The sequence below is a fragment of the Balaenoptera ricei genome, chromosome 5 (genome assembly GCF_028023285.1).
Source record: "Balaenoptera ricei isolate mBalRic1 chromosome 5, mBalRic1.hap2, whole genome shotgun sequence".
NCBI lineage: Eukaryota > Metazoa > Chordata > Mammalia > Artiodactyla > Balaenopteridae > Balaenoptera > Balaenoptera ricei.
In genome coordinates this window covers 25226933-25245391 of record NC_082643.1, presented here as the reverse complement: position 1 = coordinate 25245391, position 18459 = coordinate 25226933, and the positions used below count along the sequence as shown (strand labels likewise).

The 18459-nt window shown below is 33.5% G+C and overlaps 1 protein-coding gene across 1 annotated transcript in view; it reads left to right on the top strand.

The window, feature by feature from the left end:
• CLGN (calmegin) overlaps positions 1–17075 on the top strand; it is a 43566-nt gene extending 26491 nt beyond the window's left edge. Inside the window, exons 8-15 of the mRNA XM_059923926.1 lie at positions 2092–2281; positions 10040–10153; positions 10278–10428; positions 12005–12220; positions 13369–13494; positions 13717–13876; positions 14915–15015; positions 16823–17075. Coding sequence (XP_059779909.1) covers positions 2092–2281; positions 10040–10153; positions 10278–10428; positions 12005–12220; positions 13369–13494; positions 13717–13876; positions 14915–15015; positions 16823–16903 — 1139 coding nt within the window. The 3' untranslated portion in view covers positions 16904–17075. The remainder of the gene's footprint in view (positions 1–2091; positions 2282–10039; positions 10154–10277; positions 10429–12004; positions 12221–13368; positions 13495–13716; positions 13877–14914; positions 15016–16822) is intronic.
• The last annotated feature ends 1384 nt before the right edge of the window (positions 17076–18459 follow it).

Below are 18459 nucleotides of genomic sequence, written 5' to 3'. Positions count from 1 at the left end.
AATTTTAATTAGACTTTGTATAAACCTGGTCAAAAGCACTTTGGTAGTGTAATCAAAGGCTACAATTCCACTTTCAGGAATTTATCCAAAGAAAATAATCCAGAAGAAAGAAAATGACCTATGTGTAAAAATATACTGTAAATTGGAAGCAACCCAAATGTTACAGTAGTGGTTTTCTTTCTATACCATACAAAATGATAACTATGAAAATGTTTGGCAACAAGGAAGAGACGTTTATAATATTAAAATTGGGAAAGAAAACGAGATTCAAATTGGAGGCACATCCTGATGGCCACTAGACATATTATGCAAACAAAAAGAAAAACACTAGAAAAAACTAATTTTTAGTAATCACCTGATAGGTACCATGCTCTATGCTAGACACTTTGTTTACAACCGTCCTGTGAGGTGAGCAGTTTCTCTCTTATTTTGCCTTAATTTAGGTTAAGTAACTTGCCCTAGGAAACAAAAGTAATTGGTAAGACTGGAATTAAAACTCAAGTCTGACTCTTAAACATTTGCTTTTCTTACTACTACACACAAAAACTTTGTTGTGCTAGGATTATCGAGTGGCTATTTTCTTTTTAAAAAAACTTTCTGTAATACTACTATATTTTTATAACATTATCCTGTAGTTGTTCTAAGAACCTTACAGGGTCCCTTAAAAGACTTTATAATCCAATGCCTTTTGTTGTAGATTCATTTAGAACATTGAATACAGTTTTCTAAACGGAAAGGTTTTTTGGCTAAAGATTTTGGGCAAAGATGTCTTTTCACATATGTGTAATTGTCCTGTGCTTTTTTGATTTACTATAATTTTAAAACATTTCAGATGCAAAATTTATTCAGAAAATAGTCTTTTCAGGATTTTTCTTGAGAAATGTCTTTTTTTTAATTAGAAAGGGTCTAGCACATTTTTGCATTTAAGATCTTATTCTCAGTTCTGCTTCAATCTTGACTTTTTTCCTTTGTGTAGTAATATAGTTTTATAATCTCAGCTGTAATAGAAGAGGAAATAGTGGAGAAAAAAGAGAAGGGAGAAAATACTGAGTGTTCGTTTACATTATTTGAGTTTGTATATAAATTGCAGTATTTGATTTTGATATAAATAATTTGGCATTGTTGTGACTGAAACCATTGGAGATTGTTATTACTTCAGAATTGCTTTTACAGGAAGTGGTAGCCCATTTACCTAGTTAAGTCAGGATCATCCTGACATTTATTGACAGCTCCTACTTCCTTAACTTACTGAAAGCAAATGTTAGGCAGCTCCTTTCATCTACCATTCTTTACAAAGATATAAATTATACTCAGTGACTCCCCACCCCATGTTTACAAAAGGGAGAAAGAGCTTTTATTTTGTCATTACAATGATAAGGGAGTCCTTTATGAAACTTTTGGCTTAGGGACTTTTAAAGAGCTAGAATTTACCTCAAAACAAACGTACTAAAGTGTGAGCTTGAATATTTTCAATCATCCTTAAGACATTTTTCACTACAGTGTATGAATCAATAAATTTGAAATGCCAATGAGCTTTATAGATTTCTAGGAAATCATAAGAATGTATCAGTGTTAAATTCCTGATTTTGGTGCCTAGATTTGGGTTATATAGGAGAATGTCCTTGTTTATAGGAAATATACATTAAAACATTCAGGGATGATACGGATGAGGTCAGTAATTTACTCTCAAGTAATTCAAGAAAAAATAAAATTCTTTATAGCATACTTGCAACTTTTAAAGTTTGAGGTCGTTTCAAAAAATTATTTTAAAATAGTGAAGATTGGGTTGTATTCTGTAACTATGAAAGAGTGAAGCTGACTGGTCATGTGAGTCCTAAGCTGAGTTAGCTATTGGGTATTTTTTATTTGAGAAGTAATGGAGCGTTTTATTAAATTATTATTATTACTTAAAATTTTATCTTTGGTTTTAGAAAACATTATATCTAGTGATTTCAGTGTATTTTGATTTAATACATCGGTAATTCCTCTATTCTGGTTGAGAGAAAATTTCACCCATGAAGTTTAGGGTAGAAGATTATCTTTAACATGTCTGTCAATATGATAAGTGTAATATGTTTAATTGGTCTTTAGTGATGAATCCAGATGACACATTTGAAGTATTAATTGATCAGATAGTTGTAAACAAAGGAAGCCTGCTAGAAGATGTGCTTCCTCCTATCAGTCCTCCCAAAGAAATTGAAGATCCCCGTGATAAAAAACCTGATGATTGGGATGAAAGAGCAAAAATCCCTGATCCTTCTGCTGTCAAACCAGAAGACTGGTAAGCAAAGAATTCAGTAGCAAAGCGTTCTTTGGCATAAAGTAACGTGTAAGTGAAGTTTACAACCAATGAAGCTTATTCTTTTAAACATCAGTACTACTTATTTTGACTATTTGGGGTGAAATACTTCTCTAAGACGGATTTTGCACTCCCCTGCCTCTTAATTATCTTAATTTTCATTTTAATTAATATTTTAATTTTGTTGCCCTTTTCAATATCGTATTTGTATTTTGTATGTTTTCAATGCTGTGGGGGAAAAAATTCCATGAATCTAAAACACCAACACTTTAATTTCAGTTCCCAGTTTGATCTTTATCATGTATGTTGTGCGCGTACTTTACATAGTTGCGGTGTTTTCAGTTAATGATTAGTTGGCTTAAAAAGCCATATTCTCAGCATCTTATATAGGATTTACTCATACCAGTTTGCTTACCCATAAAATGTTCACTAGCTGAGTATTTGTGTGGTTTCCATTCTGCAGGATTATGAATATTTTCCTTGAAAGAAATGTATTCAGTTCCAGATTACCTATAGCTTGAATTCAGATGGTGAGGGATACTTTTATATCTCTCCATTTAACTGAGATATTCTTTGTCCTTCAAATATGTTTTGTAATTTCTCCCTAAAATCTTGTTAGCTTTATTCCTATGAAGGTTTTTTTTTTTTCCTGCTGACACTTAACTCTTAATTATGGTTTTGCTAAGTAGATTATCTGTCTTTATGTATTTAACCCACCCTATTGGTTATCTATTGCTGTGTAACAAATTACCAAAAAACTTAGCAACTGAAGACAACAAATGTGAACTCACCCAGTTCCTGAGAGGCAGGAATCTGGGAGTGGCTAGCTCCCCAGTTCTGGCTCAGACTCTCCTGAGGTTGCAGTCGAGCTGCCAGTAAGAGCTGCCTGCATCTGAAGGCTTGACTTGGGCAGCTGGAGGACCCACTTCCCACTGGCTTCTGTAGCCTTTGTCAGGAAGTTTCAGTTCCCTGCCACCTAGGCCTCTCCTTAGGTCAGCTCATGACACGGCAGGTGGCTCCCCTAGAGGGAGTGATCCAAGAGGGAGAGAGCACAACCACAGAAATTGCAGTGCCTTTTATAGCCTAATCTCAAAAGTGACATGCCATCACTTCAGCTGTATTCTGTTTGTCATCAGACCAACCCTAGTACAGTTGGGAGGGGACTACATAAAGGTAGATGTACTAAGTATGAGTAAAAAAAGTTTTATTCTTAGTTTACTGAGAGTTTTTTTTCCCCATGATTGGGTGTTGTATTTTGTAAAACACTTTTTGTGCATCTATTGAGATGGCGATGTGGTTTTTCTCCTTTATTTTCTTAGTGTGGTGAATTATATTGATTGATTTTCTAATGTTGACTAACCTTGCAATTTCCTTGGTCAACAAGTATTGTCCTTTTGATGTTTGCTGGATTCTGATTGCATGGTTTTTTTCTGTCAGATTTATTGAAGTATAATTTTCATACAGTTAAATCCGTTTATTTTAGATATACAGTCTATGAGTTTGGAAAAATATATACAGTGATCTAACCACTACCGCAGTCGTGATGTAGAATATTTCCATCATTCCCCAAAGGCCTTTATATCCTTGTGTAATGAATTCCCTCCTTCCACCTTTAACCTCTGGAAACTACTGATGTGATTTCTGTCCATTATAGCTTTGCCTTTTCCAGAATATCATATAAGATGGAATTATACAGTATATAACTTTTGTTTCTGATTTCTTTCACTCAGAATGATGCTTTCTGAGATTTATCTGTATTTTTTGCTTGTATCAGTAATTAGTTTTGTTTTATTGCTGAGTAGTGTACCATTGTAGGGATGTATCATAATTTGTTTATCCATTCACATATTGATGGAAGTTTTGGTTGTTTCCAGTTTGGGGCAATTATGAATAGAGCTGTTACAAACATTTGTGGTCAGGGCTTTGTATAGACATAATTTTTCCTCTTTCTTCGGTAAATACCTAGGAGTGTGATTGTGCAATAAGTGTATGTTTAAATTTATAAGAAACTGCCAAACTTTTGCAAAGGGCTATACCATTTTGCATTCCCACCATTATGTAATAGTTCCAGATGTTATACATTAACAGCATTTGGTATTATCTGTTTTTTTAACTGAGATATAATTGACATATAATGTAATAGTTTACATGTACAACATAATGATTTGATATATGTATATATTGCAAAATGATCACTACAGTAAGTTCAGTTAACATCCATCACTTCACATAGTTAACAGCTTTTTTTCTTGTTCTGAGAACTTTTAAGATTCACTCTTCTTAACTTTCAAATATATGATATAGTGTGGTGAACTGTAGTCACCATGCTGTACCTTACATCCCCAGGACTTATTTGTCTTATAACTGGAAGTTTGTACCTTTTGACCTTTTGGTATTATCTGTTTTTGTTTTTCTGTTTTTCTTTGGATATTCTAAAAGGTTTGTAGTGATACCTAATTGTAGTTTTGATTTACATTTCCCTAATGACTAATCCTTAATTTCCCCAATTTTCATTTACTTGCCATTCATATCAGTTTCTTCGGAGAAGTATCTTTTCAATTTTTTCCCCTGCTTTATTTGGGTTATTTTTTTATATTCAGTTATGAGAGTTCTTTATATTCTGGATACAGGTGTTGTGTCAGTTATCTAGTTCTGTATAACAAATTACCCCAAAATTTAGTGGCTTAAAACAACATTTGTTTCTCAGTTTCTTGTGATTCAGGATTCTGACTGCAGCTTAGTGGGTCCTTTGGCCCTGGGTCTTTCAGCTGCAATTAAGATGTCAGCTGGGGCTGTAGTCATCTAAAGGCTCAACAAGGAGCAGATCCAGTTTCAGTTTCACTCAAGTGGGCATTGGCAGGATTCAGTCTCTCAAGGGACTGAATTGTTGTTGGACTGAGGGCCTCAGTTCCTGGCTGGGTGTTGGCCAGAGTCATCCCTTGGTTCCTTGCAATCTAGGCCTCACCACAGAGTATCTCACAACATGGTAGCTATCTTCAACGGAAGCAAGGGAGAGGGGAAGGGAGGGGAGAAGAGAGTGCGAAGAAGATGGAGGTTACAGTCTGTACTGGGTTAACACTGTCCTCCAAAATGCCGTGTCTACCCAGAGCCTGTAAGTGTGACTTTATTTGGAATTAGGACCTTTGCATCTGTAATCAAGTTAAGATGAAGTAATACTGGATTAAGGTGGGCCCTAAATCTAGTACTACCGGTGTCCTTGTAAGAAGAGGGAAATTTGGACACAGACATACAGGGAGAACACGATGTGACAACTGAGGCAGAAATTGCAGTGATGCATCTACAAGCCAGGGAATGCCAAGGGTCGTCAGTGGCCACCAGAAGCAAGGAAGAAACAAGGAAATATCCTGTCCTGGAGCCTCCAGAGGGAGCATGGTCCTGCCCAAAACTTTGATTTCAAATTTCTAGTCTCCAGAATTGTGAGATAATAAATTTCTGTCATTTTAAGCCACCCAGATTGTGGTGTTTTGTCACAGCAGCCTAGGGAAACTAATATACAGTCTTTTATAACTTAATCTTGGAAGTAACATACCATTACTAACTTCTTTTCATTAACAGCACATTATTAGGTCCCACCCACACTCAAGGAGAGGCGACTTCACATGGACATGAATACCAGGAGGCAGGATCATTGGAAACCATTTCAGAAGCTGCCTACCTCAGTCTGAGATTGCCAGTGCCAGAGTCCCTGAGGCAAGAACCCTGTTAGGTGGCACCCAGATTTCGCTGTACAGACACTGCAGTAATAAATGTTACTTTAAGCCCCTAAGTTTTGGGGTAATTTGTTATGCAGCAATAGTCAATTAATATGGATATGCAGTATGCAATATTTCTTTTCACTCTGGGACTTGTCTTAATTTTCGTAACAGAGAGCAGAAGTTTTAAATTTTTATGAAGTCTGGTTTGTCAATATTTGTCTTTGATGATTCATGCTTTTTGCATCTTACTAAGATAAGATGTCTTTGCCTAAATGTGACAAAGATTTTCTTTTGTTTTCTAGACAAATAGTTTTGACTAAAACTCTGTTCTGAGTTAATTGTTGTATGTACTGTGAGGTATAAATCAAGATTAATTTTCAAAAATATGGGTGTCTAATTGTTCCATCATCTCTTATCATCCATTTAATGTCTGTAATGATCTGTACTGATGTCCCCTCTTTCTTTTCTGATACGGCAATTAGTGTTTTTTCTTGATGTGTCTAGCTGAGGGTTTATCAATTTTATTGAGCTTTTTGGAGGACCAGCTTTTGTTTTAGTTTTTCCCTTCCATTGGCCTTTTTTGTATTTCGTTATTTCCTTCCTCTTCTTACTTTGGACTTAATTTGCTTCTCTTTTCTACCTTATTAAGGTAGAAAATAATTTCCGATAGAAGCAGCTGTAAAATTTCTCTCTTTTAACTGTTTTAAAGCACTGTTTTAACTAAGTTCCACAAATATATATTATTTATGAGAACATTCAGTTCATACTGTTTTATAATTTCCCTAGTGATTTCTTCTTTGATTCATGTATTTTTAAATGTGTTGCTTTGTTGTCAATTATTTATGGATTTTCCAGGTATGATTTTCATTTTAACTCCCAAGTTAATTCTGTTGTGGTCAGAAAACATTCACAAATATCAGTTACATCAGGTTGGTTGATAGCATTGTTCAAAAGCTTTTATATTCTTAATGGTTTTCAGTCTGTTCTCTTACTGAGAGAAGAAAACTAAAATCTTCAGCTATGATTGTGGATTTGTCTTTATCTCCTTTGAGTTCTATTAGTTTTTGCTTCAAGTATTTTGAAGATCTGTTACTAGATCAATTCACAGTATTTCATGACCTCTTGAGGAACTGACCTTTTTATTATTATAAAATGTCCTTCTTTATAAACTCTTATAATACTCTCTGTCTTGAAGTCTACTTGGTCTGATATTAAATCAGCACTCCAATTTTCTTTTAAATCATGTTTCCATTGAATATTATTTTCCATTATTTACCTGTAACCTGTATATGCCTTTATTTTTCAGGTGATTTTCTTGTAGGCAGCTACATTTGGGTCTTGCCTTTTAATTTGAGTGTTTTAAACCATCTACATTTAATGCACTTAATTGCTATGGTTGGGTGTAAACCTACCATCTCACTACTTGTTTTTTCTTTGTCCCATATATTCTGTGGCTTTTTATAAAATGTTTTTCCTGGCTTTTTACGGATTGAGTTATATTTTATTTGAGTCTTCTTTTTCTTCTCTATTGGCTTTTTGGCTTTTCATCTGTAGTTTATTGTTTTGCTGGTTGCTCTAGGGTTTGCAATATGCATCTTAAACCTATTTCAGTCTACTCTCAAATAGTGTTATACCACTTCATGTCTAAGTTAATCATATAAGAGTCTTACATTTTCTCCCGTACATCCTTCATGGTATTATCATACATTTCCTTCTTTATATACTGTGAAGGCCATGCATATTTATTCTTCAGTCAGTCTCTTTTTATTGGACAGTTATGAGGGGAAGAGTTCTTTTATTTACCCACATATTTACCATTTCTGGTACTCTCCTTCTGTTGTGTAGATAGAAATTCCCATCTGTTATTGTTTTCCTTCTGCTTGATAAACTTGTCTTAATACGTTGTAGTACATACCTGTTGTCATTGCATTCTCAAATTATTTGTCTGAAAATCTCTTTATTCTCCCTTCATTTTTGAAGGATTTTTCACTATGGGATTATAGGTTGATAGTTATTTTGCAACAGCCATTCCGTATCATTGAGGCTCACACTGATTCTGATGAGAAGTCAGTTGTTATTCTCATTCTTGTTCTCCTTTACCTAATATGTCATTTTTTTCTGTTTGGTTTTAAGATTTATTTTCACTGTTACTGGTTTTCAGTAGTTTGATTTTTGTTGTGCCTTGATGTCATTTTTGTGTGTGTGTATATTTGCCTTGCTTTGGATCCTTTGAGTTTTTTGAAATGTGGGTTTATAGTTTGTATCAAATTTGGGTAACATTTGGCCATTATTTCCTTAAATATTTATATATGCCTCCCCATCTCTTTTTTGGGATGCCACTTAAATGTGTGTTAGACTGCTTTACATTTGTTACACAAGTCACTGAGGATCTATTCATTTTTTAAAACCAGTTTTTCTCTGTGTACTTCATTTTGGAAAGTGTCTATTACTATTTCTTCAAGTTCTTGTTTGTAAACATTGGGACTTACCACCTATTCAGAACATAGAATGTTGCTCCTGGAAAACCAAAAGTGTTAACTTGTTAACTCTCTTTTAGGTAAATAGGGGTACTGGTTAGCAGTGAAAATGTCTTTGCCTTAAGGGAAATAGTATAATAGGGAAGTAACTTGTGCAAGGTAGGAAGAATAGTACTTTTAAAAAAAATTAATAAGTCACTTATTAGTGTATCACTTCCATGAATTCATGCTATCAGAAAAGGTAGGACTGCATCCCTCCATGTGGGCTTTCTAACATTGCTTCATATTTGTTTGCCCATAAAGAGTAGGGCTGGGACATACGTTTGCCCTTAAATGAGAGAAACTGTATATACGAACCTCATTCTGATTGGTGAAATGTGTGAGAATTTTTTTTATAAAGTGCTAAAAGAGATGCACCCTTAAATTTTAAACCCCGGTTACTCTGAGCCCTCAGAGACCCTAAGATAACATTGATAACAGGCAAGTACAAGTCTTTACATACATAGATTTGATTATTTCAGTTTGTTACTCAGTCTTTACATATATATTGTTGATTATTTCAGTTTGTTATTCAAGTTTTGTTTGGAAAATCATAATGTAGCTTCTTATTTAAAATTGTTACTTTTCTGTAAAGACGAAAATTATGTTAGTAATTCTATTCACTACTTACTGTGACTATGTTTCTATACTTTAGAATTTACTTTCTAAGTGTTATTTTTTAAGGAAAATATAAAAATTACTAGAATTAAATACGAAGAGTTTTTAAAAAATAATATTGGAGTAGGGAAGACCTTTCCAAATATGACATAAAATTGAAGAATCATAAAGGAATATGTTAATAAATTTCAACTACATGAAAATAAATGAGTTTTACATGGCAAAAAAAAAAAAACAACCTCACCGTGAGCTACATTAAAAAATGCATGAGAAACTGGAAAAAAATTTTACTTCATATAGCTGACAACTAATTTCTTATTAATTTCTAATATATTCCAGGATATTAATTATAGCATTATTCATCATAGTAAGTTTTTGAAAACACTATTCTCAACAATAGATAGATTAAATAAATTATGATATAGTCACAAAGTAGAAAACTATGCAACTGTTAAGAAGAATGAAGCAGATATATATTTATATACAACAGAGCTCCTAGAAGTCTTGACATGTAGTAGTCATCCCGTATATGTTTGTTGATGAATGAGTTTTTAGGTGAACAAAAGCAAGGTCTAACATACTCTGTATAGAATGCTATCATTTGTGTAAAAAAAGTATGTGTGTGTATATATATATATATATATATATATATATATATATACACACACACACACACACACATACATATGTGCATGTGTGTATAGAACATAACAAGTAATATATATAAAAAAGTGTATAGCAGAAGATTTAGGTGGATGAGAGAGAGGGGAGGTAGTAGGTACAAAGACAGGGTAGGAAATAAATGCCTTTTGGTACCTTATGAATTTTGTAACGTGCATTTTTAAACTGCTTGAATAATTAATAATTAGCGTAAAATACTGTATTTACAGGGATGAAAGTGAACCTGCCCAAATAGAAGATTCAAGTGTTGTTAAACCTGATGGCTGGCTTGATAATGAACCGAAATTTATTCCAGATCCTAATGCTGAAAAACCCATTGACTGGTAAGCATTCTTCATCTTCAAATGTCAATTTCATATGTTTCTTACTTGCTTTTTTGTTACTAGTTTATATGACTGATAGGAGAGACTTGAGGTTACTCCATTTGCTTTGTTCTAATATCCTAAGGAATGAAGACATGGATGGAGAATGGGAGGCACCTCAGATTTCTAATCCAGAATGTCGGATTGGGTGTGGTGAGTGGAGCCCTCCCATGATAGATAACCCAAAATACAAAGGAGTATGGAGACCTCCAATGATAGATAACCCTAACTACCAGGTAATAACCACTTGTTCCAGTCCCATAGTAAACTTTAAAATGTTGTGCTATTTATCTAGTTATTGATAATGTTATGTTAACTTCAGGAAATTTGATTTGTATAATAGTGTGCCTCAGCTATCTTAAGAAGTCAAAGAACATAGACTCCAACTAATTTACGTTTAAAAAGTGAAACATTCCTTATTTAATTTTCTGGGGGAATAAAATTAAGAACTAAAGATAAGTTACTTTATACTATATTTTTCCTTAGTAATCAACTGATGATCACTTTGGAATAAAACTTTATTTTAGAATTAAATATAAGAAGTGAGTTCTGATCAAGAAGACTCAGGTTGTACATTTTAGTAATTAAAGTCTGTGCTTAATTAACGTGCTCCTTACTCTCTGGTATTATTAAAATTGAATTTTTTTCCCTAATATGAATCAGATATTTTTTGAGTATACCTAGTTTTGGGGGTGGAAGTCCTTACGTTATCCATTTAACCCTCTAGTTTCATCTAATTATTCATTGACATTTTCTAACATTTATTTTATATATACAGTTATATATTCTTTTTGCTCACTGTAGTTTTTCTTTATAGTATTTATCACAAAATGTCTGTTTTGGTAACTTTTTTGTATAATGTCTATCTCCTTCATTAGACTTTAAACACCATAATGCAGGGACCATGTCTGCCTTGATTACCACTGTATCCTAGCATCTGGCATAGTGCCTGGCACAGAATAGACATATGTGATGGTGGAATAAGTCAGTGAGTGATCATATTGTCCGATTTATTTGATTTGGTTGAGTTTAATCATTCAAGATCTAATGGAACTTCTGTGTTGAATAATTGTTCTGAGATTCAACCATGGTTGATTATTGATGCCTATCACGAGTATATGTTGAAAGGTGCGGTTCCGTTTTTGCCATACAGTGATCTCTCTGATTTGAACAATTTTAATGATATCTTGTCTTGAATATCTTTATTAAATGTAAAAAAAAAAAAACTTGTCTAATATAGTGTCAGTTGTGAAATTTAATTACTCAAGTTTCTGTATTGGATTTTCACTCTGCCTCTTTTTTTTTTTTTTTTTTGCAGTTTACTTATTTATTTATGTATGTATTTATTTATTTTACTTATTTTGGCTGTGCTGGGTCTTCGTTGTGGCGCTCAGGCTTCTCTAGTTGCAGCGCGCTGGCTCTAGAGCGCACGGGCTCAGTAGTTGCAGCGCGTGGGCTTAGTTGTGGTATGTGGGATCTTAGTTCCCCAACCAGGGATTGAACCCAGGGCCCCTGCATTGGGAGCACAGTCTTAATCACTGGACAACCAGGGAAGTCCCCTTTTGCAGAGTTTAAAGTCATTGTTCATAGGGAACATCGTGTACAGGATATATTTCATAGGGAACATCGTGTTCCAGATAAGAAGAAACAAGATTTTATTTCTAGTGAATTACTAATGAATTAATTATCAGTTAAAGTTTTCTTTTTTCCAGTTAGTATTGCTAATTTCATTCAACAGCAACTACTTCTTGAGTAACATTTATAATGAAATTATTCTATTTGAAAATGTCTTTAAATTATTTTTTCTCGCAGGGTATCTGGAGTCCTCGAAAAATTCCTAATCCAGATTATTTTGAAGACAATCACCCATTTCTTCTGACTTCCTTCCGTGCTCTTGGTTTAGAGCTTTGGTCCATGACCTCTGATATCTACTTTGATAATTTTATTATTTGTTCGGAAAAGGAAGTAGCAGATCGCTGGGCTGCAGATGGCTGGGGAGTGAAAATAATGACAGAAAATGATAATGAGGTACAGTATTTACCATATGGTAATAATAGGATGTGGTCCTGGTTATAGGTTGTACAAATGGCCTTTAAAAAGGTAAATAAATGTGCAATAATTACTAAATGCTAAAGAAACATATTTAAATAAATTTATGTAGACAGAATATTTAGCTTTACCAAATTATGATACAGCTTCATTATAAACTAATAATGAATTTTATATATGTAAGTCTTCATTTCATTTATTAAATTATGATAGCATAATGGGATTGAGTGCCTTTTGATGGTTATAGAAATGAGACCACTACTACTACTAGAAATGAGACTTAATATCTTTGTCACCTATCAATTTAAGGCCTAAGTGGGAACAGTAATCTAAATATTCTTTATTCATTTTAACTACTTTTCACTTAGAGGAGTATAGAAACTTTTAAAATTTAATATTACTATGTTCCAGTTTTTTTTTCCCCAAATCTTAACACTACTTAGAAAAGAGTAAGCTAAATATTTCAACACAATGCATCTTGGAGAATCTATCTTTAAAACCAATTACTGTAAAGAAAAATGTGTACGTCACATTAGGTCTTTTTGGTTATTAGCAAAAACCATCAGAAGAGTAAGTAAAGGTAAAGGGATTCTCATTTGGAAACTCTTTTAACTAAAACATTTGATAATTTTAGATTTTATTTTAGTAAGAGAAACAATTTCCTTCCTGAAGGTTGTGTGTAAAATTTGTTAATAAACAAGCAAAAGAAAACACAATGATTATCAGGTTGATTTTTTTTTTAGTAAGTTTTTTAAAAGTACAGGATGAGTTATCAGAGAGTTGTGTACTTCTAAATGAAGCAGATAATACATCCATAAAGAGTAGTTCTATCCTAAAACTTACCAAAAAAGAAAACTGTCCTAATTCTTGCTGGTAGGTTAGCAATATTCACCTATATAGTATAACGTACCTTCTACTACAAAGTGTCAAACAGCAATGCATGCGAATAATTGTTTAAACTTTACGAAGTATAAAATGAGAAAATAAAATATTTTTTATCTTGCAAATTCATGATTCCTTAATATAAAACCACCTAGGTGAAATAAGTTTTTTGTTTTTGTAGGCTGTATTTCTGAATGAAGGTTTATAAAATCTTAATTGCCTTTTTATGCTTATTTCTTCTCTAGCCTAGTATATTCAAACAGTTGATGGCAGCTACTGAAGAGCGCCCATGGCTTTGGTTCATTTATCTTGTGACAGCAGTGCTTCCAATAGCATTAATTACTTCATTTTGTTGGCCAAGAAAAGTAAAGGTAAAGAAAATGAATTTTCGTCAACAGTAAAAAAAAAAAAAAAAAAAAAAATCTCTTAGTGTTTAGGAGTTCTGTATTGGAGCAAGTGGCTCTTAAAAGTAATAAACTAAATTGCCTATAAGTTTTTACTGATAGTTCACTATGATATCACTTATTGCAAAAAATCTTTTTGTAAATAGTGCTTTGCTTTTAGTAAAAATAGCTTGTGTTAAACTGCGACAGAAAAGATATGAAGATGCAGAGTTCAAAAAACCGGACATATGTAAGCCACAAACAAAGGGAGCACTAGAGCAAGAAGTGAAGGGAGAGAAAGCAGCCTTGGAGAAACCAGTGGACTTGGAAGAGGAAAAACAGCAAAGTGATGGTGAAATTCTTGAAAAAGGTAAGACGATGATGGTGATTTATAATGGGGACAAAGCTGGGCAAAGCTCACTTAAAATAGTAGATTAAGTGGTAAACACTAGCTGTTGCACTTGTTTATTGTCAGGTTTATACCATTTGAATCCCCAAGAAGGTGTGACTGGCGAAGAGGAGTTAACATCCTTGCCTGGGTTGTACCTGAGCAGACATCCAATGTATGACTTTTGTTTTCTAGGAAGAAAGAGTTGTAAAAAGTGTTCAGTTGCTTCAGAACCTAGCAGCTATGAATCCCATATGCCATAGCTTTTTGCAAAGATTTTTCTCCCCTCCAAGGATGACATGAGAGGTACAGACCATGGCTTCTGTAGAAGAGTAATCGGTTTAAGGCAGGTGATTGCAGCAACAAAATCCACACCAAGTCTCCCAAGGGCTGTTGTTTATCGGATAATTTATCATGTGGAACCAACAGTTTAATCTCTTGAAAGGATTGCTAAATCATACCTCCCCTTCCCACCCTCTTCTAAACTCCAGAAGATGTTAGAACTGAAGACAGCTGAGGCTTTTTGGTGCCTCTCCAGTGAGACTTCCTTATGCACATCTAGGTAGCAATAAAACTATTGATAGTTGTCAGGCGTCCCAAGCCAGGCTCCAGAATGAGTGCTTTATAACCTAAATTATATCTTGAGCACTGTTTTTAACTTAATAGTTGATGAAACAGTTGAGTTAAAAAACATTCTCAAAACACACATGCACACACATATATTTACATATATGTGTGTACACACATACACACACACATTCTTTGGTTTTCATTTTACATACAGACTGAGTGCTTTAAAATTCTTTAAACCTGCCCCTTTCCTCAAATATGATGATTTATTTATAAAATGTGGTAAAATAAATATTTCTATTTAAATTTAAAAAAATGTCTAATGGAAGAAATTGCTTTTAAATATTGGAATTTAAATACATCCTTCCACTTTTATTTAATACTTTTAAATAGCAAAATTCTAATTCGAGTTTTTGCCTTTAATAAAATCTGTTTAATAAAAAATTCTAGAAGAGGAAGGTGAACCTGAGGAAAAGAGTGAAGAAGAAATTGAAATCATAGAAGGACAAGAAGAAGGTAATAAATCAAATAAGTCTGGATCAGAGGATGAGGTAAGCAACTCTTTAACAGAAAATAAACTAGTTTCTATGTATGACTGTTAATCCATTAAAAAATATTAAATAAAAGCAGTATGGTTTTTGAAGAATTTTTTGCCATATTTCTCCCAGCTTTCTTAAGAGCATATATATTGCTTTAAAATGTATCCATAAGGAAAGCATGAAAATACTGTAATTTATGTCGTCTTAATGCCTAATGAAACAGTATAAAGTAAGCCTTTGGTTTACAAAATATAAAGAGAGAGCTACGTCTGTAAAAAATGACTTCATTAAAGTGTTTTGTTGAAAGGTGTAATAAGCAGACCATCTGAATATTTAAAAAGTAGTTCTGTTTATTACAAGACAATTTTCTTTTAGCCATTGTGAAAACATTCTGTCACAGTTATTTACTGTAACATTTTGAAAGATTTCATTCATTGGGTAGTTGAGTACTATGCCTGGTAATGGTGTTTTTCTCAAATCTTTAATAAACTAGTTTTTCATTAACTTGATATGTCTGCCCCCTTTTCCATCCTGATGTATGATAGAACTTTCCACAGTGCCTTTTTTTATAGTCAGTTATTATGGAATCAGAAACCATCCAGGTATAATTCAGAACCCGAGCTTTCTTCTTTCACCTAGTATATACCCCCCAAGCCTGTTTTCTCTGCTTCTCTAGCCCTCTAAGAGCTGCACAGCCCCACCTGCCAGTCACCGTCCCCAGCACTCTCAGAGCTTAGAGTTAGGTAGGGTAAAGGTCCGTTATGCCTGGACTGTTGCATGTGATGAGATAAACTTGCTATTTTGTTTATTTGAAGAAATCTCCCAGATAAACTTCTGTTGTTATTGTTTTAGTTGTTTTCTAAAGCTTATTCAGTACATATACCTGGTTACTGGTCTTAACTGCCTAGTGAGGTTTTTTTAAAATGGGTTTTGGGGCTCATTATCTAGTATGAACATCTTTATTTAGAGGGAGTTGGGTGAAGATAATTTCTTCCAGAACAGAGTGTTAAACAGTCCTTGTTTCCCGCCGTCACTCTTTTAATAATAATACTTGGAATCATTCACTGAATGTGTATTCTAGTTATATTTTGCTTTGTAAAATATTTTGTGTACCTTTAAAAGTATCTAAATTCCATCTTTTCAGTCTTTTAATCTTCTTATATGTTTGTCAGTGAGCTAAAATAAATCAATTTTTATATAATATAACCTTTAGAAATAATTATAACTGTTTTGTATAATACCTGCATTATTTTATTGTTATACAAGTTTAATTTATATATAAACGATTATTCTGGAAGGATAAGAATTAAAGGAGAGAAAAAGCCCAAATCATAAGTTTGATGTTTCCCTTTCCTCTCTGTTAATTTTTCTCAAAGTATTAGGTACCAGAAGTTCTGAAAAAGTCTCTGTAAAACCAGCTCAGCAATTCATTACTTACAGAAACATTGTGATGTATAGTTAATGCTTAATATCCCACAATGAAAATATCATATAACCTTTAATTAACCAACATTAAAGTTGTAAATCATGAAATAAAATCATGAATTGAGGTATTAGCATTATTCCTTGTCAGATGCATATTTGACAAACAGTTATTCTAAAAATGTAATCATGGCAAAAAATGAACAAATTGAAACACATCAATTTATATACACGTTTTTGATCAGTTATTAAGGAACAAAGATAAAGATATATATATATAAACATAAAGATGTTTTGTTAGAAACATGTATTTTAGAGAATAAGAAGTACATTATTTACTACTCTCTACTAGTTGCCCACTGTATGAAAATAAACGTTTTCATATTTTTTTCCCTAGATGAGAGAAGCAGATGAGAGCACAGGATCTGGAGATGGGCCAGTAAAGTCAGTACGCAAAAGAAGAGTACGAAAGGAGTAACCTGTATTCAAGTATTTTTAATTCCTAAGAGAGAGAGTTGGCATTCTCAAGTCGGTGTGCCAGAACTGGACTTGAGGCAATCTGCACATCCTGTTTCTACTATCTAGCAATGTTATTCTTTCAAACGTTTATTTTAATCTTATTTTTCAGAAATAAAAAACTTTGAAGTTAACCTGGTCTTTGAATTTAGAATAAAAGAAAAGTGGCACATTCCATGTCAAATTTTAAGAGAGTAATAGCATTAGAAGTTACACAGTTTTAATAGTTTGGAGAAAGTTTTGGTTTCTACAGAGCAAAATAATATGCAGCAACTTCACTGCTATTGGAAGAATCAGTTATTGGAATTTCCCCTTAAACGGCTATACTACAGTATAACTGGTAGTTCCATAGTATAAGTAAGAGTGAGTTCTGTTGTACAGAGCTAAGTGCAGTAAAGTTTCTGTATGGTTGTTTGTTTCTGTCAACAATTGGAAGTGTTGCATGTGACCCACATTTACCTACTTTGTGTCAAATTATAGTTACGGTCCATTGTTCACGTAAATTATAGAGTCCTTTCAAGAGGTGCTTTGTTGACAGACAAATCAACAAAACTGAAATGTCTATGTGTCATTCATAGAATCACTGGTCAGTAGTGCAGCATACTTGCATTTGAATACAGAGATAAGAGGTTTATCAAAACGAAATGGTGTACAGATTTTTTTGAAGCTGTTACAGTTGTTTTATGCCAGAATGGCTTACTCTATTTACAAGATTGCTTATGCCTACATTGCTCTTGAAAATAAAATTTAAATATTTTTTCTTCTTTAAATGATACCCTCTTTAATAGGTAAATTATGATTGGGGAGTCTTTCTTTTATCTGATCATTAAGAGACTGTAATGGCTAATCTCAATCATCATGCTTTGTATTTTTATCTTTTTTCCGACAAATTCAAATCTATTGTCTCATCTAGCTTCAAAGCTGCCTCTGTGGTAGACTATTGCTCCTCTTTTTAAAACACAGTTGACCCTTGAACAATAGAGGTTTGAACTGCGTGGGTCCACTTACACACAGATTTTGTTTTCAATTAATTCTACAGTACTACACGGTATGTTGAATCCTCTGATGCAGAATCTGCAGATAAGGACGGTCAACTATGGGACTTGAGCATCTGTGGATTTTGGTATCTGCCAGGCGTCCTGGAACCAATCCCCCATGGATACCAAGGAACGACTGTAGGTACCAGAAGTCACAGAAGTACATTATAGTAGAGCTGTATTATTCCATTTAACATATTTAAGAATTTTTCATGTTTGGGTGACAGACCCTTTGGAAGGTGATCTAAATCTTTGAGACCATGGAACTACTTTAATACCAACTATCTAGAGAACTCTATACTAGTTGGGTAATATTTTGGATTCCTTCATGGACATATACATCCCATCCTTGGGTAAGCCCGCCTCCCGTACATCCCCCTCCCCAGTAGTACATTTAAAGCTTATGTATAAGGAAAAGGAGCCTCTAGCTTCTCCTCTGACATAAAGGAAGCCAAACACAGCCAGTATAGCCACTATTCAC